A 27,209-nucleotide genomic window follows, 5' to 3' on the forward strand; every position below is an offset into this window, starting at 1 on the left:
GTTTATGTTAGCCTGTCACTAATCTGTTCTGTAATCTCATAAGACATAAAAACGTCCTTTTCGTTTTCATTTTTATATATATTTTTTGAAGGCAGTTCAATGTTCTCTAAAAAACTATCTAGATTTCTGATACCTATCTAGGATTTTTGTATTGCTTCTTACATCAGTTTCTTAGGTGTGTAAGCATGTAGAGTGCAGACTTCTAAATAAATCTTAGTGTCAGACTACAGTTAATATTTTCAAGCACTTAATCTTTTTTTAAATTGGTGTCCCTTTAATTTCTTCAGCACAGAGTGTGTTCTTTAAGCAAAAAGGCATCTGGTCCTTCTAAGCTCAAAACAAAGTGATTTGTTTTCTGGAAGCAGTAGTTATTTGGACGTACACAACACTAACTATTGCTCTATGCTATATGGCAACAACAACTGAGCAACGAAAACTAACACTTAGGCCTGGAATTCTCAAGTTACTGTAGAACTATTTTTAAGCGGATCGAAGTCAGATATTCGTGGAGAAGTAGCGCCATCGTGTGTTATTTCGTGGAATTACAAGTATAACTGTTACCGGTAAAAGGCCAAACTTTTGTTGGGATACTTGCTGCTTCATATTTTTGTATAAAGATATGTCATTCCTGGATTAAGCATAATTATAAAACAGCTTTGATGCCAGCATTAATTATTAACTAGATCCTCAGCCACGTCCTTGTATGTGACTTTGCAAATCCATGGCACACACCTGAAGAAGGGGCACACTTGTGCACACAATGGCCTGCCGTGTATTTTGTTCATGTAGAATTTCAGGCAATATTGAGGAGGAAATCTGGACACTCTTCACAGCTTATATACTATACACAGAACAGCTACCAAAGGCCACTCGATCTCATGGGTAATACGCGGGCACTCCAGAGAGTGCTATGTCAGCTGGGTTTGTGGAGATGCCATACCACAAGCATGCACTGGTTAATGTCAGCAATCTTATTGCCATCTGTTGTGTCCCAAGCTTCTATTCATATCGATGGTTCCAATTGTATGTGCACCGATTGCATGTGTGCACGTTTGATTTCATGAGCTCTCTATGAACAACAATCAAGGCTAAAGCACTGTGTACAGTTTCAGGTTTTGCCATCCGTTCTGTATTCCTGTGTGCTGGGACTGTGACCAGTCAGAGATTTTGAGAGCATGAACATAAACATATTTAACCTGTTTTTTTCTTTCTCCAAGTCCCAAGTTTCAACTGCATTTGCAAGCTTGACATCCCAAACCCGACCAGAAAGGTTCAGAAAGAACACAGCGAGTCTGTTTGCCATAATAATGTTTCCTTTCTTTAGATCTGTTACAAAGACATGCGGTTAAAACAGAAAAAACAAAACCAAAAAAAAAGAATATTTACAATTTACAAAGAATCACTTCTCTGTCTGAATAGCACTTATAAATATGATTTACATAATAAAATAAATATGTATCATTACCAAAGTAGCTTGAGTTCTGTTAAAAAAATATGTTACAGGACATAATACAATAATAACCATTTTTCCTGGTTGATATGAAGTATTTTTTTTTATTTATAAAACGTAATGTCAACCAACATTTGTGTAGAGCAGTTTTTTATTTCATATAGTTTTTGTTATAAAAAAAAAGTCCAGCGTGTCTTCATTTGTTCGTGTACTGAGGAAACGTGCACCGTGCGAATGACGCGCTCCAGTCTGAGTCTAGGCTGTTTGTTTATACAGTGGGCTCTAAAGCACTTCAAAACCTAACGTACACACCTGGTGAAAGAGAAATCTAACTGGAATACAATTGAAATCAATCTTCCAATTTCTCTATAAAATTAAAAAGTAGATGGCAATAAAAAGAGGCAGGAATCGAAATGTTCTTTAAAGGCAGGTTATTTGGGTTTTCTTTGTGCAGTAGAAATACAGAAAAATTCCCAAGGCCACTTTGACTGAGCTGCTGTGAATACCCATTTTATAATGACTGATCCTACAGCAAAAAAAATATTTATCATCTTGAAGACTAAGCACAAAATGAATCCCATAGCTTTGTGTTGCTCTGTTAGTGCTTTGGAGCTTTTAACAAATGTGGAAACAGCATTTTTGCTCCAGATTTACAAAACTTTCATCTGAAGCGTGTCATTGAAAGAAAAGTTTGGTTTGGTTCAGAGTTGTTTAAAAGCAGAATCGCCCTAGTTTGGATGTGAATGACTAGGTTTTCTGAATGCTGGTTAGTTTGGTACAGTTAAAAAACTTGAGTTCAGCAGCTTCAGACTCTACTGTACAGAAACATGGGAGGAATTAGGAGAATTGGAACAACACCATGGGTGAGTAAAACCCAAAGTGCTCTACTACCACAGCGTCATCTTACTTTGACATTCAGAATAATGCATCTGATTAATAAAGCTTAATCAATCAGTTTAATAGATAGCTTTAATACTAGCTGATAGGCGTGTATGTGAGATATCTCAATTATACTAAGAAATACTATTTAATTAAAATATTACAATGAAAGCCATTGCTGCCTTGCAGCGCTGGGACCCTGGGTTCAACTCCCAGGCTACTGTCTATGTGTTCTATTTTTGTTTCCCTCGGGTGCTGCAGTGTCCTCCCACAGTCTGAAGACATACTGGTAAGTTAATTGCCTTCTGGGAAAACTGGCGCTGGTGTGAGTGCATATCTGTGTGTCTGCCCTGAGATGGTCTGGAGTCCCATCCAGGGTGGATCCTGCCTTGTGCCCACTGCTTGCCAGAATAGGCTCTGGCTCCCCTACGACCCTGAATTAGTTAAGGCAGTTAGAATATGGGTGGATAGATGGACTACAATTAAACGTTTTGCTTTGGTTTTGGCTGAGTGGATATCAATGCATATTTAGCTGCTGTGTTTTTTTCTAGCCAAGCACTTTGAAACTGGTCCTGTGGATCAAACCGGTTGCCCAAACAACTTCTGTCTCCATCCATTCCTCATCACATGTTGCTCGGGTCCTAAATTCATTCAAATGTTTTCAAACAGCAGCACCAACTCACAGATTTTAACATTCTCACCCAACAGAGCCCAGGAAATCACTGCATTGGAGGTAGACACCGTGACTAACAACAAGAAAGAGCAAAATGGTGTGAACTCTTCTTACATTTGGTAAGGCACTCGGAACACGTTCCATTCAGCCATAACGTAAAGACGTAAACATTTACTTCTTTTCATTAGGCTAACAGCACAGAGGACTAAAGTGGAAAAATTTGCTGGTACAATAAGAAACGTTCTGCATTAAAGTCGGGAAGGTGTGTCATTTCTGCCGTTATGTCCACAGCGACATAGATGTCTACAGGTTTGGTTGCAAGTTTGTGTGTGTGTTTCATGAAGGTCGTCAGGTCCGGAGTGGTTCTGAGCAGAATCGACCTCTCCTCAAAGTTCCAGTTTGTCTAATTCCCAATTGATGGAGTCACAGGCCCTCTAGTCCCATCTTCCCTGGATTAAAAAAGGATGGATGCTCCAGTGCTTTACCAACCAAGCTTGTCTGCGTGAGTCGGATCATGAAAGGAAAAACGAAGTCCGAAGAATAAAAAAAAAAAAAAAAAAAACTTGGTCCGCTTCTTGCTGTGGACCCTGATTCTGTTTTTTTTTGTGTCTGTAATTTTAAAATTGAACATCCTAGTCTCTCAGCAATGGCTAGGGATCTCTTTCTTTTACTAGAAATGACGAACAAGAACAACGAAGACAAAAAAAAATGGAGTATCCTTAAAACGGGATTACGTTCGTAATATTTTCTTTTACAACCAAAAGATAATTTAATGACAAAAATAAGCAGAGGAGGATGCATTTTTGTCGTGTTGCATTCCAGAAGTTGCTCTTGGCGTTTCTTTGCCTTGAATTTCTGCTTGAAGGACAGCTGCAGGTGCTGCAGCAGGCAAGGTGAACTGCTTCCTGCATAGCTGGGAAAGGGTGATTTGTGGGACTAGGGTGCAGAGGGGCAGAACATGAGGGGGGGGGGGTTTCCTGACCCCAATTTTGCGGGAAACAAGTCACTGGTGTATATAAAGTGGGCTGTGAGCTTAGCTGCCGCTACTGAGCATGCCCAAGAGCTTGCCGGGTTCCATGCCTTGCTGCTGCGCCATCTTCTGCACATCGAAGCCCATGTGCATCAGGAACTGAAAGACGTTCATCTCCTGGCCGGTGAACTGGTCGCGGATGGTGGGGCAGGTGGGGTTGCAGTGCGGCCAGGGGCAGTTGTCAATCAGGTGGATGGCACAGCCCTTGGGCGGGCTCTTGTTGTTCTTGCTGTTCTCGTGGAGACTGCGGTCCCAGCAGTGCAGCGCCCGGGGCAGGGAGGTGCCCTTCACCTGGATGTCCATCCAGTAACTGCAAGAGGCGAAGGGGAAACGTCCGCGTGAGATTCACAGACTCGCACACACACGAGCACGAGCGGAAACCGGAAGGCACAAGCCGAAGCTACGTGGAAGCAGACGTAGGGGTGTAGAAGTAGAGGAGCTTACAGCCGAGTTTCCACGGGAGTTCTTATTCGCGCCAATCTCTTGGGACGCACACAGTACGACAGACAACACCACACGACGTAGACCGCACATTCCAACCATCGTAAATCATAACAACAGACACAATGAATATGTTGGGGAACAAGTAGACCAAGCAAAGAGTGCCTAGCGCAGAGGTGTACTGAGCCTGAGGCATTGGAGTTAGCTGTTGGGGACGCCCATTTAAAACCTACAATGAGAGACACCACTTTACACAAAGTGGTGTGCGACTACAGAAGAGGCTACGTAGTCCTGTTGCTGAAGCTGATACCCTGGCTTCTTTCAGGGAACAACTGCATGAGATCCTTGGATAAATTAGCTACTGACTGACCAAATGGGCTGAATGGGCTCCTCTCAATTGTAAGCTTGTTTTTGCTCTCGTAGCACACATTGTGGATGGCCAGATTCCCCAAAGCTTTAACACCAAAGACGAGTTTGCTTAACTAAGCAATGAGAATGACATTTTCTAAGGATCTGGAAATCTTTTTTTCTATGACAAGGACTTTAGAAAGCCTGAAACATTTGACAATGGCTTTCAAGGGCTCCTGCAGGTAAGAGTCTCCAGTGTTGGATACAGTGGGCCTAGATTAGTAAAAGTCAGTGAAAGACCTGGGTTTAGTTTTTACAAACTGTGGGTGAAATTGAGTGAACCACTTTGTTAAAATAATGATTTTTAAATAATAAAGTGAGTCTCTGCTCTGTAGTTCTGGAAATAAGTCATTTGTTCACTCACCTTCTTGTAATAATTTCATGTGATAGACAGGCAGGAGCAAACATTGCGCTGGAAATGAAAATGAAAGGCAAGTTACTAAAGGAAGACAACAAAAACATTTAAACAATTGAAACAGACCTGAGGTGAACAAAACTCTCCGGTGAAAAGACCTGATTAAGATGCAACTCCGTGTCTGAATTTAAAGGCGCTCATCCCTACAATGTGTCCAACCATCAGTAAGAAAGGAAGTGTGGAAACAGTGCAGGGGAATAGCAGGGCTAAATTCTGTCCTGCAACATCCTCTCACTGGGACCAGGGTTGAAAAAGTGGGTGTCATCGCAAAACACCGCAAGAGCCTCACTGGGTTTGAGTCTGGAATATCAACTTGCACGCTGAGATGGTTGAGCTGTGCATTTCCAACAGGGAACACAGGGGGAGCTCAAGTGACTTACTTTGACAAGCTAAATTCATACATAAGGGACGATGCTTACGGGACATCCTTGAGGGTGTTCCTCAGCTCGTTGCCCAGATTCTGAATGTATCGCCATTGTCCCTCCTGCACGGGCTGGCCAGTCAGGTGAATGTTGTCCACTGTAAGCTGAGCTTCGTCAAACAGCCACTGAACCACAAACACAGGACCTGCAGGGGAGAATACAAACGTAACTTCATCAACACCTGAAGATAATAGTAGGTGGTCATCCACACCAAGCATGCTAAGCTGAAAAGTGAACACAGCTAAATCTAGGTTTTTAATGGAGGTTCTCAGGGAGTGAGCATTAGCACTGCATGAGACTGTTAGTCCCATCCTGGATGAGTTCAAAAAGATCAAAGAAAGAGTTCTTATACTTTTGTTTTCTGCGCATTAGTTTTCAGGTGTTTGTAATTATGCAATCATGGAGAAATTCCCAGTGTAATTACAAAATAGCCTTGTATTTGAATAGAATCTCCAAATAAATCCTTAACATGTGAGGACATGAGAATGTAAGAAATATTAAAAAATGATAGGAGGATATTCAGCACCCTCATCTAGCTTATTAAGTTGCTACTAGCTAATTACTCTGAGAATCTCATCAAACGTTTCTTGAAATATCAGGATAGTAGTTCCAACAAACTTTGCATAAAACACTGCCTCCTGTTGTCATTTGTAAATGCACTTTCCTGTAGTTTCCAATTGTTTGTCCTCTGGCTTGACTCTTCCATTTTTCCTTTCCACCCTTGTTAGGTGAACGAGTCTTTTATTTTATTTCTGCCCACAGAGTTCTGGTTATCGATAGAGTCACAGCAGCTTTTCTTCAGAAAACATCACCTAAGGTAACCAAATAACTCACTCCCGCATTTCCAACGAACATCACCAACATGACCCAAAGCCTGTACATCCACCTAGAGAACACCGAGGACCAGAGCCATTCAGTTGGCAAGACTTCACCTCTTTTGACGGGCCTCCAAAAGAACACTGTTCTTACTTTTTAAGGTTGGGTAGACTTTATATCCGAAGAAGCAGTTCCACTCCTCTCCATCTCGGAACTGTTGCCTACAGCGTTCTGGAACTATTCCATTCCAGTACCTGGAAGACGGAGAAAAACAGTGGGGATATTAGGATGAATCCATGAAGATCTCCTCCCAGATCAACTTATGGCAGCCAGGTGAATCAAATGTTCTGTTTTCATTCACAACAACTTGTAAATGGGAGATTCTAAATGGGAGAATGCCACTTTGGCCAACATTACTCTTTTGATTGCTACCATGTCATACTGAGACCTAGGACCTCATCAAACCATGTTCTTCCAAGCTACTTCTTGAATTATCCCTGTTTCATATACATGCACTTGTTGTAAAAAGATGCAGTACGGACCCAAAACAAAAAATAGAGAAATCTCTCTTAGCTCCTGCAACTTCCTAGACATTCCTAGACATCTGCAAGCTTGCAGCAACATCATCACCTCTCTTCCAATCAGTTTTAACTCTCCTGTCAAGCGCTTTGGAGACTGAGGCAAGGAAAATCAGGACTGGCTTTGAAGAGTGGGTCAGAGAAGCTTTTCTTCCTCATCCTAACTCTCCCCATGAAGAGAATGTTGTTGCTGCTGTTGTTGTTGTTTTTGCCAAGAGCAATCAAATAACAAGATCAAGACGATCTGACCCAGAGTCAAATTCATTCCAAAGTCTACCAGCATGACTGAGCACAGATGCTCTGAGTTCGACCAGCTGAGCGATGGCTTACTTGATGCCTCTCTTGATGGCTTCAGTGGGTGCGCAGCTGATGGTGTCGATACAGTCTGTACAGCGGTACTGCTTGTTGTCCAGAAACCAGCCAGAATCAGACAGCCCTCGCACCTGGATCCCATGATGTCCCAGTTCCTCTAGCTGTTCTGCTACACGATCCACGTTCAGGAGCACCCCTGTTCCACCGGCACTGAACCATAGGTGAGAGACAGGTCAATGCAGACATTGGCTACACAACAGGTTATACCATATATGGCTTCAAGATGAGTAAGACCAAAGGGTTAAGCACACAGAAACAGCAGGAGTGCAATTTATCATCACACAACAGAGACATTAGATGAGCACAAACTGCATCAAAGCTTCTTGTATAAATGGGCAAGATTCCCAGTTAAAATCCCACAAAGCCAATGGATTTCTGAAATGCACATACAGCAAAAAAACTATGAGGTAAACCATTTCTCACAAGCTCAGGGGGAATGGTCCAAAAACTCACACAGAGAAAACACAGTTCAAAGTCAAACAAACCAGGGGTTAGTCAAACACAGACAGAGCTAAGCCACGAGCACAACAAAAATGTAAGAGGTCTAATAAGCACACCTACAGCCCATCAAAATCACACGGCAACACTGCTGGAGTGAATGAAGGAAAATTGCACAGAATATTGAAATAAATCTGCAAACACTTCCAGTCAGAAAAAGGAGACTAGGCCCACATGTTAAGAAACCCACCAGTCACTGGTTAAAAACACACACAGCTGTGTCAATGGTTAGAAAACACATACTGCATTCTTACTGGTTACAAACATGCAGTGTTGCTGTGATCAAAAACATTCAAAGCATTTTTAGTGGTTAAAAACCACATATAGAAATGTGATACTTATGAAAACACACACACATCAAAGCCACTGGTACAAAGCCACACACAGCACTGCCATTGGTTAAAAAAACACAAAAACTTGTGTGAAGCATTGGACTCAGACGTGGCCCATTGTGCCTTTATAAGACGCTGTACCTTGTGCCTGTAAAACATAATGTAGCAAAGACGGAGAAGGGTCTCTACTCACCTGCTACCTGCTAGTAGGAGGACTTTGGCATTGTCAAGCCCTTTAGTGAGCAGCTCCTTCACTACTTCCCTGATGATCAGAGCTCCCATAAAGGCATAGTCACCTGTCGGAGAACACACAGAAGCTCTGTGAGCAAGCCCAGTCCATACCCAACAACGGGCCAAAAGCAGTTTTCAGTGCTTCACAGTGAAGGTGGTCCTGTCAGATCTGATAAATGCTCTAGTATCACCACAGTGATCTAGGTGATCCTGCTAGAATATGAATGGTTCGGAAATACTTAACGGTGCAAATCCGTCAAAACCTTGCAGAGCCTAGAGCCTGTGCTGTGCCACAATGAAACAGTTTGCAGGGGCTGAGCGAGCCATCCGTTGGAGGTATCAGAGCCGAGGGAACTCCCATCATACAAAGGGAGAACATGCTGGACCGAGTATAAAGACAGAGCCCGAGTCGAACCCTGGACCAGAACCCCTACCCAGTGGGTCACCATGTATACATCACTCATGGAGGTTTTTGTGATATACTGTACATTTGAAAGAGGAGGAGACTATAATGCATTTTTGTTCTGACTTTAATTTCTTACTAGTAATAACAGGGGGAATAATTAGTAAGTTTACGATCTCATCATCACGCATCACTTTAGGCTAAAGAAAGTGAAGTGAAACTTACTTTTGTTTGTCTTGGTAGAAGCTCCACTCCAAACATCACTGGAGCAGTATGGAATAAACCTAAAATTTAAAAGAATGTACAGTGAGCGTTATGTGTTCTCAGATATTTCGAACTCTTACCATACAAGAGTAACAAACACTACATATTGATATTATATGGTAAGGCTAACATAATATAGATTAAATTAAATATATCTGAAATATAAATATGCAAATACATTGTTCTTGGTCAAGAACTTTGCTTTAACATCAACACAGAGACATCACCTGGAAATTGACTCCACTTAAAGGAAAAGCTTAAAAGTAGGAGGTGCAGATTCTCACTAATGGTGGGTGTGTGAAACAGACAGTCAAGTTATCCTGTAGATGGTGAAGGAGAACCTTCAGGAACTGTCTTCATAATGTCTTTGGATTTCTAAGATGCTAGCAAACCGCATGAGCAAAATGGACATAAAGGCCTCCTCTAATCTAAACATTTTCTTCTGTTCTTCTAAGTAACCACTGCTGTTAGAAGGATTTATGCTCTTAAAGCCCATTTATTGACCCAGCTTTCATCCTGCCCTGCATATCTCTCCTTTGATGTTTTCAATCAGTCAAATCACCATCACAACTGAAGAAACCACACATCCACAAGAAACCCCATGCTTTCTTAAGAACCACGTGTTTATAAAACACCGAGAAGGAACTACAAGCTAAATATCTCCTTCTGTGAAGATGAATTAAAAATACATGGGAGTGAGTGTGGATGGGGGAGAGTCTGCACACAGAAAATTCCAAACAGTGTGGATTTCACGATTCGAAAGGCTTTGCCTGGTACCTTAAAGATCAAAAACCGCATGAGCACATGGAAGACACAGGCAGACATAAACCTTCGACCGGATCTGCCAGTTTTAAAGCACGGTGGATCTACAATTTAAACCTAACGACTCCTTTATAAAAAGTAAAGTGAAGTAAAACCTTGGTGAACTGATGGCAGAGAGAGATATTGTAAAGCATGAAACAAGCAGCGTGAAAGCATGGTGGAACATGGTGTGGCATGGCACTCATTACAAGAACAAGAAAAGTTTTACTTCTGAGTATTTTGCTCTGTATTTCTTTCTTCTGAGAGACTGCATGGTACAGGAAAGCTGTGCAGCCACCCTTTAATTCACATGCATAAACAAAATTCTGAAGGCTAGGTCTGAAGTCATTCATCTTGCCTTGCCGGCGATTAATAAGCTTCAACAGGGCGAGCCAAATCTGCTTTGAGAGGCATCCCGTGGCAGAATCAACACAAATCATCAAAGTGTAACTGGAGAACTGCACACCGGCGCCTGCTCTAATTCATGCAAGTCCAAAAGAAATAAAAGCTTCCAAAACAGGGATTTGCTTTTCGAGACCAAAGCCTCTAGCGGTCTTGTTTGAATATCAAACGTGGAAAAAAAGGCCCTATCCAGGGAACAACTCCCGAGGCCCGTTCATTACACCTGGGCTGTTTGAAACACTGTGAATGACCCCACGGCACTGGCTGACTCAGTAGCTCCAAAAGAACACAGGTTAACTGTCCCTGACTGCAACACAGGCATGTTTATGTTACACAGTGTTGGAAACCGTCTACATTGCAGCAGCCACGGTATTTAGCTTCCTTACATGAGCCTGATTACTGTCTAAACCAGGGATTTCAAGCCCTGGTCCTGGAGAACCCCAGTCCAGTTAGTCTGATAAGCCACTGTAATCAGCCTCTCTTAAAAAAACGTCAGGAAACCTTTGAAGTTATTGTTCAATTAAGCACATAATTTGTTATACTAAGGCAACTCGTATCCTCTCCAGCCGTAGTGTATACTGCTTTTTTCCAAATGATCTCTAAAACTACTTAATCTAATAAATCACAGGATCAATGGATCCTGGTCTTCAGATATTAATGGTTAACTACAAATTTTCTGAACTGATTCTCTCCAGGACCAGGATAATTCCTTGTTTTATACAATATTGATTACTATAATCTTTATTCCTTTGCAAATGTCCCTACGCCATATAAAAGCTTAACACTACAGATCTGCAAGGTTTGCTTTACACTGGTTACCCTGTAAATAATGAATTTAGGGAGAATGTCACAAAATCCCAATGTCTTTGTACATGCAGGCAATTCATAAGTTACATTATAGAGCAGAGCGAGTTAGTGTTTAAGCACCACTTCACTTTCCCTTTCAAAAACGGTTTATTAAAAATGTTTCTCTGCTGATCTAACAAATTGTGTTAGGTCAGGATAGAAGGCAGCTCTTAGGGACAGAAGGCTGATATGACACAAGCCTGCAACCCACTCCATCTAAGAAAGCTGCTCGCGTATTTATACAGGACATAATGCTGCCTCGTTCATTATCACTTGCGTTATTAGAGACTGACAGTTGAAGTACACCGATAATACAGGGGTAATAAAGTGTTCAGAGAGCTCTTAAGACAGAATCCTTGAGTGTAATCACCAGCTGCCTTCCTTTAGGGCCTCTGGGCAGCAAGTGGAATGACAGCCGGGCGAAAACATCCCTTCCAGCTGCAGTGCCAGTAAGCTACAGTAGTGGTTAGAACACAAAAAAGTGACAAAGGAGCATTACGGTTACTGATGGGAACTTACACCATGTTAGCGTTCCACCAGTGGGGGTTCTCTTCCGGTTGAGGGGATAGAATTCCAGTTCCTTTAAAGTTAACACAGAGCCATCAGCAGCGAGTCATTTCAAAGGGAATCATCCATCATCTGGAAGATCCCAATCTTTTTAATCAAAGCATAAATAACAGTCATTATCCCTTTTAAGAGCTAGGTGTTTTCCCCCGTCTTAAAATAACAGGTGTCACACAGCTCTGTATTATATACTGCCAGGGCGTAGTCGGCCTGTTCATTTTTTTAGAACTCCAGTTGTCCCAAAAAAGAAACCTCAGCGTAATGTGTGTGAATTAGAAACAATTTTTATGGATTTCCGTTTCACAGTTGTTCAGAAACTGTAAAGCGGATTAATTTAATGGACAATGCAATCCAAAATTATATTATGTGTCTTGCATGATAAAAAAGGGGATGGCCTTTGAGGATGATAACCTTTCCCATCACTGTCTGCTCATTTACCCTGCTGTTCTTGTGCGAAAGTATCCCCCCTCCCCGGCCTACTTCCTCTGAAAACAAACTTCAAAGTTGTCTTGCAACACTTCAAGCCCTTGCTGAGCTAAATCCCAATAAGAGCACTGCGACCCGGAGGAGAAAAATGTTATGTCAAAAGTGGAGCCGTGGTTAGAGGCTCTGAGCCACTAACTAGAAAGTCGTTGGTTCAAATCCCAGCTGGGCTTCTGTGGTTGCACCCCTGAGCAATTATATCTTACTCTAAATTTCACCAGTAAAATACCCATCTGTACAAAAGGGTGTAAATGTATGATGCTTTAGATCAAAGCTTCAGCCAAATAAGTCAGTACAAACAGCTAGCACTACGGTATTCAGAAACAGGTCTGCAATACATATCTGCTTGATCTGAGAAAGAGATAGCTGCATTAGGCTGACTGCTGAAGTGACCTGAGGAAAGTAAAGTAAGCTGATAAAACTCTTGCTTTTAAATTGGCAAGGCTGTGGGTGCTCTCAGACCTGCCACTGCTGAACTCTGCGACATGAAAATAACTACCAAGAGTATTTTGAAAGACCTAAGCTGCTCTTTTGAAATTGGTGAGTTCAATATAAAAAGCAGTGAGAGAATACTAATACAAGCACATAGAAATTTAAGCTTTGGACTCACCTGTCTTGGTCCTTGGCCATTTGGCTGAACTCATGAGCCTCCTCATGGTCTCATACCTGCTGTCGCAGTTTTCCTTATTAAAACAGTACCAGCCACCTGTTAAAGTACATGAGCCGGTTTAACAGCATCCTACCTCAGTCACTTTGCGTTAAATTACAATTCTCACCCACCGCACTTCCTTAAATTCGACAGCCAGAACTTCCTGGCAGTTTTATTTGCTAGGGACACTCTGTATCTACTGAACAGAAAAGTTAGGGTAACCGGGTTTAAATCCGCATCAGGCGGGTAAGACGATGTTCGATTCAACTGCGCCTGCAGTTGAATGCTGAATTTGAGAAGAGGGTAATTCGGGGCTCTCTTTGGGGTCAAACAGTATAGGCACTCACTTGGAGCACAGGTTAGACTCTGTGGTCCAGACATCATCAGTTGGATCATATCGATAGCCGGCTGTGACTCATAGAAGTCACCAAGTAGAGGTGAACAACATGCTGATATGCTGCCTTGAATAAAAGGCTTTGCTGGCTTCCCAGCTACTAGCAACTTGCAGTTTTGCCAAATGCCTTCAGGACTGCAGTGAGAGACACAGCACTCTCCAGTCATCCCTAGCTCTCCAGTCAGGCACTGTGACGCTTGAAGTGGGTTGAGTGACATAGGTTCGGCAGGTGAGAATGTCAGCAGAACATGTCTATGAGTCTCACTTGATCTCAAGAGGATACAAGAGTAAAGGTTAGCCAGAAAGTTGAGGTTAAATAACAGTTGATGGGGTGTATAAGAAACATAATAATAACAGGTGACTCTGGGGTCTCCCAAGTGGCCCAACTCATAAAGGCTAAACTCTAGTGTTCAAGGCTGCCTGACTGCAGGCGCGCGGCGCTATCAGTGAGGGACATCCATCTCCTCCAATCAGCACCCATGAACTGGAACGGGCTGGATCAGAGGGGGTGGGGGGTCGGAGGAGTCTGCTCACACATCCCGATTCTTCCCCGTGTGCGGAAGTTGGGTTTGCAGCCACAAGCCGAGTATGGGTATATGCACAATTTGTCGGGCTGCTCTTCAGAAATAAAATCGCCTGGCACGTTTTGCCATGTGGCAGTTATTTTGAACTATGCTCCGAGAAAAAGAAATATCATTGATGATGGTAATAAGAAAAATATTTTTGACTCTGAATGTATAAAATAATTAGAACAAATATTAAAATACTCACTTGCTCATATGAAGCTTTTTGCCTATGCTACGACAACAATTTTCCAACTCTATGCTCATTTAAATGCAAAATATTTCAAATGCATGAAAAAAGAAATCACTTTTTGTGTTTTAGCAATACGTGGCTCAACATGGAAAGCTGGCTCTCGAAGAAACGAAGATAAAGCAATTGAAACAGGTAACGTGTTGAGCTCCAAAAGAGGTAGTCCCCTTCATACCACAATAAATTCCAATCCACTTACCTTCCAGAAACATCAACCACCGTTTACTGCCTTTGGATTCCTTCATGTAATACCTACGAGAATCAAAACAAATAAAACGTGTTTGCGTGTGTGAGAACTACATACATCCAGGGGAATGTCTGACTTCTAATAAACAAATTCACCTGCAAATGTGGTTAACCACAGAATGTCTGATCCATCATGTTCTTAAATCACCTAAGTCATGTTTATGTTAAGTAAGCCAAAAACACAGAGAAAAACATTAAGAAGGTGCATTTTCACTTTACAAAATTTGTACAGCGATGTTTACATATGACAAAGCAAGAATGAAATTCAGTGCTATACACTGTGACCATTGTGACCACCAGAAGCTTGAATGACTTCTTTACAGCCAAGCATCTGAATCCCCCTCCACTGTGAAAGGGAAAACGTGAAAGGATGTTTCCTGGGTCTTTCTCGATGATGTGCAAAACAGTTTACCGTGCAATACGAACGAAGACACACACTGAAATACGACATGGGAAAGAATTCCAGCTTAGATTTTCGCAACGAAATATGTCTTAGGATACTTAGTCCAGAAAATGTTTCAAAAAAAAAAGGCCTATAGTAATGACCTTTAAAAAGGGCAAGGCAAACACGTACTATTTGCAGGGCACAATGCACTATTCTCTACTGAAGCCGGCTTGCAGGGCTGCGGTCTGATATGGGCACTAAACTAAAGCAGTTGTCAGCCCCTATTAGGAAAGTGTGAGAAATCCAAACTAAAAATATGTTGTCAAAGCAATGGAGATAGCAGAGGTGTGGTCCCCACAGCAAATACACCAGTGTTACAAACCAACATGCAATCTTCATGATCCACCAATAGATAGCATGCATACGGGCACAGTCCTTAATAAGGGCTTTTTGGCACACCTCTCCGCGGCTAAACTAAATGCCTCAGGGACAAACGATAAAGATCGCTCTATTTCCGTGGGGAGGATACAGATTTAGCTGGAGGGGATCATCACTGCAGCTATATTTTACCATCATTCACATACAATTGCTTCGTACGGCTTTTATCCTGGGGAGGATAAAATCGGGAAGCCCTTGTCCTTCGTGATGCTGGAATGAAAAACACAGATCAAATGCAGACTCACGTAGCCATGGAGACTTTTACACACTTATGTAGCTACTGCCCTTATTATTCCCGAGAATCCAATGGAATGTTCTTTCACAGTGCTCAGGAATGCATTCAGGAACTGGGTCAAGAGTTCTGTTTGATGCAATCCTGAGACGTGTTTCTTTCATAGAGGAACGCGCTAGCTTGGGAACACACTGGCACCACCACTCATTTAACCTTAAATAGATGTGAAGTGGGGAAAACATCAACATAATGGAGTTATATATTGAATACTGAAGCATCTACTGTATATTACAAGGGTCTGCAGTAGCATGCCTTACAAAAATGCTTCCCCGCCTGAAATGTCAGGGGAAATTCTGGAGGAAAAGTTAAAAAAAATTCATCCTGAGGAACAACGAGAGGATGCAAATTGTAAAGACACGTTCTCTATTTTCAAGACATCATTGGGTTGATAGTACTATCATTCAGATCTGGACTTACTTTGAAAAGCCTTGTAAACGTTGTGTAAATGATGGTCATTTAAAAATCTATTGCATCAAGGTCTGTGACTTAAATACAGCATGCAGTATCACAAATACTCCTTTGTACTAGGAGTGTGTGGCTTTGTCCTGGCATGGCAGGAGTGTTTGAGCTAGAAGTTGCCCTTCAAAAAACAATCAACAAATTAATTTTAATCTATTTCCTGTCAACAGCAACATAACTACTATAAACAAGCTATAATAAACAGATAATATGTCTTGGGAAAAAACATATCTTTACAATGCCTAAGTGAAACTTAGCTTTCCCATGCCTTCAATTAAAAATTGGAGAAGTGGCATTTTGACAGTATAGTTTCAGGCTGGCTGGATTGAGGCTTTTGATGGACATTCAAGTCTGTTGTTTTCTGCTGATCATACTTAATTTCTGAAACTGCTTCTGTGATGGCATGCAAAAAATTAACTGACCTATTGAAGTAAATTTACCACTCTCAAAAGGAAGACTTAGTAAAAGCATTACAATAACAGTACAGTACTGCACACAGAATGGTAGAGTAATAGAAATAGCATTGTGGTTTATTTACATAACTGCCACAAGAGGGCACTTGTTTCCAAAGTGAACATTGCTGTATTACTGTAGCAGCCAGTTGTCTCCAATGGAAAACTGAACAAGTTCTTGTTTGCATGCTTACAGTGGCATCCACAATATTGACTGTTCCACCAAAATAATTTTATTTTCTCGTAAGTGGAGAAATTACTTAAATACTCTGTCTAAAGGTGGCTGAAATAAATTCTGAAACACCATCCTGTAGACTGATTAAAACTAAAAAACTACAAAGAGCATGTGCATTGATTGCAAAGGAGTTTTCTTTTAGATCTAGCATACATGGTCTAGATGACTATAGTAAGTAACTGACAGTAGTTCATTTATCCATGAATCACATCTCCCTGTTGAAAGAATCCAGGGCATCAATACTGACGAAAAGAACTGGGGCTCTTAATCCAGATACCCACTTTTGTTTACACAAAGGGTAATTCTCAATGCAATCCCTATGGTTTCTGGTTCATATTGCAGTGGATTCTAAAGAAGTATTTTCCTCTCCCTTTTAAAGGGATATTTTTACACAGTGGAACAGGTACATTATAAGCTGTAAATATTTATATTCCTGTTCCTCTTGTTTGCAGAAGATGACTATTCCATTTTTGGTCATGGAATATTGTGTGATTCCAGTATGCAAGCATTCATTAAAACTAAAGGGAAATTTATTCCTTGATGAAAGATGAAACAGCCATTTTGCAGGTATCTCAAATGAACCAGTCTTCTCTAGCTTGTCCCTTTGATTCCTATATAAAAGACTTTGTTATTCTTTTTGAATGTGAGCTTACTAAGGAGATTCTTTCAGAAAGCATAAGCATTGGTAGAATAAAAAAATCAAGAAAGAAGAAGTCCATATAGAAATGGCATTTTGCTTAAGCATGAAGGTTAAAAACACTGGTTTCCACGTGAGGATTACAGGTTTATCGATAACATCTCCCAAGAAAAAAAGTTTAAAACTTTTCACTTTCTCCTTTGAAAAGCCATTACACTAAGGGATCTGTGCTTCACACTGCAACCAAATCTAATGACTGAACATCTAACATTATAAACAGAAAACCAAGAAAAAATGCCTGTGCCACAACAACAATAACTTCCATAGGAAAACAAATTATCACAAAATATGAAGTAAGAACCTTATACAGGTTAAGTAAGGTATCTAGGGAATTTATATAAATAAATATATTTTAAATGACAAAGCCAGTACTACATCATACATTTTTCATGATCCTTTCAATATTTTAAGGAATTATATCAGTAAAAACTGACAGTTTCTTCTACAATACCTGTTTAAAGGAATGTTTTGAACTTTGAGCATATCTGCCTGACAACTAGCACAATGTCACCAGTGACAGTTCACCTCCAGTATAGTATAACACACCTAAGAGTCTGTGGCCAGCCAGCCATGGAAAGCTGACGGCCTCAAACACTATAAGAGGCCTATATGCTGTTTTGGAACTCTTACAGTTTACATCTCCTGGTTTCGAATCCCCATACCCCACAAATGGTACCTCCTCTCCGGCTTCCTCACGCATTCCTACTAGTGTCATCATTCCACTCGCGCGCGCGTGCTTTCAAATAAAAAAAGTGAAAATGTAAATTATTGCCTGCATCTCAATGTGTCTACTGTAAATACAGGGCTCCAGTGAACTGTGACCACAGGTCTAACCAGGATCTCCAGAGGCTGCCAAAAATATCCCCAACTTCAAAGGCAGAAATTAGGAAAGGCTAAACAGCGCTGTGAAAATGTCTGACTCACTTGACGTTCAAGAGCTGCCCCCGTTTCCTCTCCTGTATATTCGGAGATTCCAGCTCATGAAAGAAACATCATTTATGAGTCTTTTTTTGGGGGGGTGGGGGGGGTATTTATTTTTTTATTTAAAATGTTTTTGAGGAAGGAAATAATAAATTCCAATCGGACCGTCTACTCTGAAGAAGCCAAAATACCGTTTCAGTTTAAAAGCAGAGTGGTAGGAAATTACCCAGCTCTTAATGACTGCTTTCATAATGTGTGGAACACACTTATATTGTGTAATAGTCGAGCTGCTTTGAATTACACGGTTCATAATTCCAACGCAGTCTGCTGGTGACATCCTAAACCACAAGAGTCTACTCAAGTGTGTTATGAAGTCATCAAAACCTTGGAATTGGACTGGAATATTTTATTCACAATTATTTCATGTTCTCTTCCTTTATATTTATTCTAACCAGGCACTGCAGCTTAGATCTGCAAAATAAAGAAGAAAAACTGATGGTGCCGATACTCAGAAATATCCATCTGTGTATTCTAGCAGTTGTTAAAATATAAATGGATTATAGCTATTTCTGTGTGTCAATTAAATTACATTGTTTATCCTCATGGACTGTTTCAATTGAAGGGCTTGTCCTTTATTGCTGACACAGGATCACACAGTCAGCCCACCGAGCAATTTGTTTTATATTAAAGCTTGAAAAGACATGTGCTTGAACCTAGGCTTTGATCAGAACTTAAAACATTTGGCTTTCATTTCACGGCTAAAATGTTCTTTTCAATAAGGACTTGGTTGGATTTCAAAGATCCTGAAACTATTATTAATTACTGAATTAGTATAATACGTGTAGGGACTCACAATGGGCAATTATGTCCAATCACACAACTTATTCCTCTACCGAAGTCACGTTTGCTTGTGTGAGGTAAATGTATTTAAAAAACGCCGTGGAGTATGGATTAAATGATCAGGCAATCGGTCCTTTTCTGCAGTAGGTACGCTGTGGAATATCACAGCTACCTCAAGCTTGGGGATTTTTATAATTCAGTTGGGCAGACCAAGACAATCCCAGCTGACTGATTCAAGCACAAAATGTGGTAATTCAGGAATGTGGATGAAAGGAGAATGGAGCACCTCTCCTATCAGCTTTCCGTTTTGCTATTCTAAATATCAGCTTCTATCAGGGAGAAATCCCACCTGCTACTGCAAAGCTTTCCAAAAAGATTTCCATTAGCTTTACACAAATTTGACTGCAATAAAAAAACGAATAAAACAGAAAATGTTCAACCAGCACTGCCTTTACTTCAAAACACTAAGATAAAACAAGTTTACTTCACATTTTCTTTGCATCCTGAAATAGAAGATGTTACTGGCTACAAAATTGCCTGTTTGTCTACCTAAATTGGGGCCTTTTTTTGGGCTATCATTTCTGCTAATTGAACAACTCTTACAGTTGAACAATACAAATAAGAGATTTCCTACTTTACAGTTTTACTATTTCACAGCCATATTCAATGTATTATTTCACCTCTCTCACTCCTCTTCTTCCTAAAGGCTTTTGCAATGTACTCACAGTATGCAAGTGGAAAGTCAACTGCAGAGCTGCACAATAGCTTAACTCATATTATCTTTGGAGATGCAGTAACAATCTCCAGAATGGGTATGGTCAAGAGTTTTTACTTTCATATACAATTTAAACATCAGAAAATCGGGTATGGTGGCTTCTAGCAGACCAAGGGATATGCTAACATGTCTCCAGAGCGATGAAGACATTAAGACACATGTATGAATGACCCAACGATCCACTCAAAAATCAAACAAAGGGTGAGATCAAAGGACACAAAATTGCACGTGTGCAAATGAGATTGAATGTGCAACACATTGAGACTTTGTAAATCTTTTTTTTTAATCAGTATATTCTGTGATAGGTCCTACCATGCTTCACATCTCCGAAATATTTTTCATGACATTACTGTGACACGGTGCTGAGGAAATATTTACACACAGACCTTAACTTACAAAGGGGTAACATTAAGGAAATATGATATGCCAGAACAATGGCACAGTGGAGGCATTTGTGTTTTCTCTAGAACCGAAGCGCTTTGGTTTTTGGAATTACCAAGGAATCCCAGACATTACTAAAGAAAATGGTCTCCCGATGAAAATGTTAATAATTCACACCTGGTTGTTAAATTGAAACTGACCCTATTCTGAAGTGGATGGCATGAAAGAAGTGTATGTAGGCATGTAAGACAGTAAAGCACTCAGTATCATCTACAACACGACTACAGGTTATAGAACTCCTTCACCCCCATTAGAGGAAAACCACAAACAGAGCTGCATTTATGCAGAACATACTTCTGAAAAATTTTGTCAGCACATGTATCCCAAGCTGACAATCATTAAATGAAATCCAGTGGGCTGTGAAGAAGAGGAGACAGTTAATTGGGATGTTCTGGAAGTTTGTATTTTTTTGTGTGGCTGCCAGACTCACTGCATGAGTAATTTCACAACGCATAAACTGCTGCAACTCTTTCAAAGGAATCTCTTTGATCTGCCATTGTCTAAGTGAGTAATTCAGTACAGAGTTTACCAGGGGCATGGCTAGTGTACTTTGCAAGAGATGCTGGCCACTGCAGAAGAGGGTCTGAGGCTGTACACAACATACAAACAGCTGAGAAGGAACAGTAAATTAATGACCATCATATAATTAAGATTTCGTGTGACTATAAAAACTAATTATATTTTTCAACTCACTGTGAAAACATTTAGAATGAGTGCATTAGTTTTGGGGGGGCTTTATCATGAAAAATAGTTAATCAAATTCTATTTATGGGGTACAATCGGTTATTAATTTGACGATGCTCAAGAGATTTGGGGGTCCAACACAGAGCTCCAGGTTGAACTTGAGAGGACTCTCACTTCTCATCTAAGCTTTTGACCACCTCCACTGGCTGGATCTTGCTTTTTTGCCAAATGATGGTATTCTCTGAAAGGGTCAGAAGCAAATTAATTATTTTTTTCATTCTCTGAAAACTGCTTAGTGCTGTAGATTTTTCAAATATTTTGAATACTTTATGCATGTTCTTTGCATGTATATTAGTTTTACTTTGTTTTAAATCATATTATGAAAGACTAAATAACGTCTGATGTCTTTTACTTAACCAATCGATTTTATCGTTTATAATAGTGAAAGCATCCTGAACAAACAGCTTTCAATAGAAGGGTTGTGATCTGCACTTTTTTCGATGGTTTGTCTTTGTCTGTGATGTCTTGTGTTGCATGAAACTGTAGACTTTGAATACTCATTGCCATTACTCTCTACAGGTGTACAACAAGGGAACAAGCCTTTAAGAAGAACAGCCCAGGAGTGAGAAGCTTCACAGAATTCACCAAACTTCACCAGCAGTTTCAAAAACTCTCCTGGTTAGTGAGAGGACTGCCTTCACAAGAATGCTTTCTGCTCCAAACGTGCTTAATGTGCATACAATCTTTAAGTAATTCTACCAACTCAAAAACGGAGCACTCAAGCCACTTCATGTTAAAATAACATTCTGGTCTTAACCCACATTTCTGATGCCACAGAATGAATAAGAACAAAAAGGTTTGCAACCCTTGATTTGAAGGCAATATTCCTGCACCAAATCACGCTCTTAGTTCTTAACTGTCAGTTACTAGAAAGAACTTGGCGTGGTGACTTGAGTTTTCTGAAGCTATATCTTGCTCCAACTCCCATTGAATTGCAGTGCCATCTGTTACATCAGTAAATCTTCACTCTTCATTAAAGGACTATGCCATGAAGTATGGTACATCAATTCCAAACATTTGCGTAACATTCTTCTACAAGTGCCGACATGACAAAAGGGTCCCCCTAATACAACCAACTCCAGCCAAATGTAAAACTTCTTCATTTCCTAGGCACAGTCCTAAGCTGTCCCTGCAGGCTGAAAAGGTTCACCTGCAGACCAAGTACTTGACACTGACTTTGCCAGTGCCTGGGTGCTCTCTCTGCCAAAGGGAGAGCACCACAGCAGCAGTGTAATTAAGCGAGGAATAATAACAGCCTAAATGGCTTTTGTTCAGGCTCTATAATGAAGCAGGTCTGATCTTACATGGATGCAGTCCATGTAAAATTACAAACCTTGGTGAGTTAAGTTCTTACAGGGGTTTAGAGCGTTTATCTAGCGCTCACTCTTGGTCCACTTTCCTTACACTTGGTCCTGTGCCACAGCACAGCCTGCACATGCATGAGCAGTGCTGCTACCTGTTATGATCATTCCAGCAGCAAACATCGACCAGTACCTGTGCATTGCTCAAAAGATCCATGTGGGTGCAAAATGTATTGCCTGGCTGCTTTATTTGCACCCCACTCAAGCCAAAAGATTTTGAATTCACATTGTAAATTAAAGTGTAAGACTATTGTCATACGTGTTCTGTGATAACAGAGACACAGTAACGTGACACCCAAATTCAGGCACTAGTTATTTGTAATGCACTATCCTCTTTTTAATAAGAAACTCATACACTTTTTAAAGAATATATTTCATGGATGTTTGGTAGGAATCAATTGAACAGAAATCTTGTATTGTTAAATGTAATTCTAGAGAATTCTGGCTCTTCACGGCTGGGAACAGAATTCAGGACAAACAAGATGATTGCTATAGGAAAACAGTGCATATTGGTAATAAGTATACAGATTTAAAAAGAAATACTTGCATGTGAAATTGTGTGCTCCTACACCTTGATCAGTACTACATGATCAGAGAATGGTACATGTGCTCCATCAGTCTTGAAAGGTAATAAAACTTCCCTGCCTTAATTATTCTTGCTAGTAACACTTAAGACAGGTATTCACGGTGATTTAAATTTATTCATTTAGATGTATTACAATGGGCTGACCAAAATCGATTTAATTTGTATTTTGAAATATGATTCTCCTAAATGTTCCTAAAAGCATTTTTTTTATTCTTTATTTTACATATTCATTCTGTGTTGTCGGAGATCCCGCGCTTTGGATGAGAAAACAAACCAACGTCCTGACTGCTTGTGGTTACTGAAGACCCATAACACTGTTCATAGGGTTTTAACCTTGGTGTCCTAGCTACACTACATTTTAAGGATTTTCAGCAAGTTTCCCATTAATTAAAAAGCTGAAGCAATTTCTCAGTTCTCCACCTGATCTGCGATGTAGTGGAGTACATCACCCAGGTGAGGGTGGGTGCGCCTTCCTGCATGTAATACGCTTTGGGGAGCCTTTGGGATGAAGAGCAATATGGAAAGGCAAGGAAATATTATTTTTCTGACTACATGTTGACTTAACCCGCTGTACATAAATACTCTCTTATCTTAGCTAAAACCTGTGGCAAACGCGTATGTGTGATATTTTGTCTCCGAGAAAGGAAATAATAGGGCTTCGTGTTTTTTACTACAAAAGGAAATACGAATGGCGCTCACAGATGCGGTCACAGAACGGATTCCTTAGCCGGGCTCTGGCTTAGATGAAAAGGCACAGCGATGTTTGTTTTGACAGTTGCTGTTTAATATGAGAGTAGGTGTATCAAAAGTGATGTACAGTTGTGGCAAAGTGGTATTATGTTGACTTGTAATGGGATTAATTATATTTTGGAGGGATTTATTACTCCAGCAGTCCGTTCCTTGAACCTACTTACCACCGTATCCATTCTTCGTTCACACGCAAATAAGGTTATCGAGACTGGTGGAGTGTAAAGGGAAGCGTTTTCTGATAGCTCATGAATTTCTACAAACCTTTTTCTGAAAGAGCACCTATAAACCGCGATAGTTTGTACAGGTTAGGCTAATATGAAGTGTTTAAAGGAGACATACGTCTATGTCACTTATAAAATCGTTGTAAAAGTTTACGTTGGTAAAATTGCAGTGTTTTTTTGTGACTTTCCTCTTGTTTTACGATTACCATGACATGTATTTGTTTTATTTTGTGTATCACTGTATTACTACCACGCTTTGCTACACAAATACCTACTCTCATGCCTGTGTTGCAACGATTACACGCCGTGCCTTTCCTACAGTTCACATGCAAACTTTTAACATAGGCAGCTACAGTGAAGCACTGGTGACTGGTTGACTGGCACACTCACCCAGCTGGCGTCCCATCGTTGCATGTGACTGACGTGTTCTCCAAGAAATGCAGCTTCATGTCATCGTCTAACTTCTGAGCCGAGCAGGGGTACAGGGACTGCGCGAGGTTCTTGACTTGGGTCATGAAATTGTCCATGTTCTCTTCCACCGCCGTGAAATCCAAGGTAAAGCTCTCGGTCGCCTCGCCTCTGTCCCGGTACGGGGGTGAGGGCTGAGCCCGTCGGAACTGCGGGTTCGCCCGACCTCCTCGCAAACCCTTCCTCCCCTCCAGAACCCCGAACTGCAGCAGCACCAGCAAGAAGCACGAGTGGAAGAGCTTCATGGTCATCGTTCTCTTCTGTAGGCTCTCACAGGCGGTCATTTCCTTTTGGCGTCTTCTCCTGGTTTTGGGGTTTAATTACAGGTTTCTCCCAGCTGGCGTTTTGAGATAACTATGTTCGGAGTGAAAACGACAAATAAATAATAAATAAATTAAATATTAAAAAGATGAGCCTTTCTTTAGCAGTGTGCGTGTGTTTTCTGTATAGTTATGCAGTATTATGAGAGCCGATGGCATTCATTCTCCGTTACACGGTCCTGTATTCTTTAAAACCAGCTAAGCAAATACATTTTCGAGATCAGACCATGTTCGGATATCTGTATCTTAAAATCACAGAAATAAATACACCAGTCCTGAATGACATATATTAAAAAAAAGAAACGACTGTTTATACGTTAATATATTTATGTTATATAACGGCTATGATAGCTTAGCAAGATTCGTTTTTGTAAGTGTTCTTAATAAATCCCAGTGTTTTTCAAAGCAGCTATTGGAAAGTTCATATTAATATCAATGCCTTGGAGCTAGCCTATGTTTTAAATTAATAATACTCCCCACTACGGGATGTGGATTTTTATTCAAACTTTTTTTCCCTTTCTTTCTCCTCGGAGCCAATCAGACGAGAGGGCTGGACACTGGGCGTGATTTACAGAGGCTGGAGTTTTTTTTTCTCTTTAATTTATTAAGAAAGATGCCCACGCGCTAGTCCTTTTGATCTCAAGATATTTTACTGGATGTGCTGGCTTTTCTTGGCTCGGCACTGCTATTTCCCAATCCACAAAAATTTACAAAGTGAGAACTAGCTCTCTGTAACTAACCTACCTCAAGGGTAAGAAAAAAAAACTGACAGGCCCAGCCCATACCTCCTATGGGACATCAGAAGGGTATCACTGAGATATATATACATATTTTGCCTCTTTACCAAATCCTATGAGAAAATATTATGTTACTGTATTGGCATTTCTTATGTCTACCCCGAAAGAATATACGAATATACATTTATGCATTTTTAACCTATTCAAAATCTCAGCAGAGGGAATCTCGTTCCCGTTTTTATGTGCGTTCTTGTCTCAAGTATTGAGGAGGTTAGAGGTAAAAGATATGAAGCGAACTGATTAAAATCGTCAGAAGCTTAAAAAAATATTCTTAAGAAGAAAAAAGTATCGTTTTTACCTGACGCACTACTCCTAGACTTCCGTTTCTGAGTCAACAGTTTTTCCTTCTGAGGTTAAACAAACACAAAGCTGTCGTTTCAGAAAAGGCTGAAGCTACGTTTGATGTTGTGTTGCTTCCCCGCTTTCCCAGACGGACAGGGGGGAAAGGCCGTGTTTGTTGATTCAGACAGCAGCGATTTTACTGTCATCCCCAGAATAACTCACCTTCAGACTGCTTTCGGGAAAACGGGAATTGATCAGATCCTATCGCACACAGGTGTTTCGACTATTTTAACAACAAGAGCGAGAGACAAGGAAACAATAAACGCATGCATACTTTAAGGTCTTCAGCACTTAGAGGCAAGGCGCTTTCCATAGGATTGATACGCAAATAGAATCTTAAAGGCGAAGCTATTCACGACAGGTCTATTTGGTTTCACACTGAGATGTAGATTACACCCATGGACTCCCAGTGGCCTTTGACTGGCTGATTCACAATCCGATTTTAGGTTCATCGTTTAAGATTAGATGTTTGTCAGCACGCCCGGTTCAATAAAGTGTTTATATAGGGCGCCTTTAAGTGTGATTTATTGATAAAAGAGCCTGCACCCCGTGCTTATTATTATTATTATTATTATTATTATTATTAAACAAACCATTCTGAAATACATTTACGTGGGTTGTTCTCGGAGAGATGGCGATTGTGGGTTTTTTTTTAATTGTTGCGATGGCCGGAATCGTTTGCGTTAAGCTTCTGCGTACATTCAATCCACAGCGCAAAAAACTAACATATTGAAGCGGTCATAAAGAAGAGCAGGTGCATATTTTTTCAGCTCTCCTCAAAATCGGGTTTACTGGTACACTATATTGCATACACTGGTGACTCTGAAGTGTTGCTGTTTCCCCCCTAACTTAAAAGATAACGACTCCATGTATACATTTTCATTAGATTTCTTAGCTCAAACTCCACATAACTTCAAACTAATCTCGTTATTGCGAGAACAGGCTTCAAGGTCCAACACCGTCTTCACAACATTCTTTATATTATAACAACTTCATCTCTTCTTCCTGGAGTGCCCTAGATTATGATCTTCCACGCTTCATGAGCTCCCACGTTTGAAGCGCGATTACTTGATATCTGTTTATAAGCAGGCACTTATTGTATCCTGTATCCCTGATCCCCAGCGTGTTCATTACCTTCTTGAGTTCCGGAGAAAAACGACTCCAGTCTCCCTGGCTGACTCGTCTACTGAAGTTCGCGCAAGAGCAGGTTGTGTTTGCGGGCTACAAGAGGGGACGCCGAAACTTTTTATCTACACGGGGGCCCGTGATGATCAA

General features: G+C 40.7%; 1 protein-coding gene across 3 annotated transcripts; it reads right to left on the bottom strand.

Moving 5' to 3' along the window:
• Positions 1–1,534: 1,534 nt before the first annotated feature.
• On the bottom strand, positions 1,535–27,141 carry notum1a (notum, palmitoleoyl-protein carboxylesterase a). Of its 3 annotated transcripts, XM_015355944.2 has the most exons (13): positions 27,069–27,138; positions 26,097–26,157; positions 24,398–24,829; positions 14,364–14,416; positions 12,919–13,014; positions 11,781–11,841; positions 9,174–9,232; positions 8,508–8,610; positions 7,443–7,634; positions 6,688–6,788; positions 5,716–5,863; positions 5,246–5,293; positions 1,535–4,342 (listed from the first exon to the last, which is right to left on the bottom strand). In XM_015355944.2, the coding sequence occupies exons 3-13, from the start codon at positions 24,757–24,759 to the stop codon at positions 4,036–4,038; spliced, it is 1,530 nt and encodes a 509-aa protein (XP_015211430.1). In that variant the 5' UTR covers positions 24,760–24,829; positions 26,097–26,157; positions 27,069–27,138; the 3' UTR covers positions 1,535–4,035. The 3 variants fall into 3 exon arrangements, with proteins under 3 accessions (XP_015211430.1, XP_015211429.1, XP_006635212.2); XM_015355943.2 differs by lacking the exon at positions 26,097–26,157 and having other exon boundaries at positions 27,069–27,141; XM_006635149.3 differs by lacking the exons at positions 26,097–26,157; positions 27,069–27,138 and having other exon boundaries at positions 24,398–25,264.
• Between the last annotated feature and the right edge of the window lie 68 nt (positions 27,142–27,209).

The sequence above is a fragment of the Lepisosteus oculatus genome, chromosome 9 (genome assembly GCF_040954835.1).
Source record: "Lepisosteus oculatus isolate fLepOcu1 chromosome 9, fLepOcu1.hap2, whole genome shotgun sequence".
NCBI classification, from domain to species: Eukaryota; Metazoa; Chordata; class Actinopteri; order Semionotiformes; family Lepisosteidae; genus Lepisosteus; species Lepisosteus oculatus.

Coding starts and splice junctions, on each gene's coding strand:
- notum1a (XM_015355943.2), bottom strand. CDS start 24,759: ATGACCGCCTGTGAGAGCCTACAGAAGAGAACGATGACCATGAAGCTC. Junction 13,015..14,363: donor GTGGTTGATGTTTCTGGAAG/GTAAGTGGATTG, acceptor GTACTTTAACAG/GTGGCTGGTACTGTTTTAAT. Junction 5,294..5,715: donor AACACCCTCAAGGATGTCCC/GTAAGCATCGTC, acceptor TTTCATTTCCAG/CGCAATGTTTGCTCCTGCCT.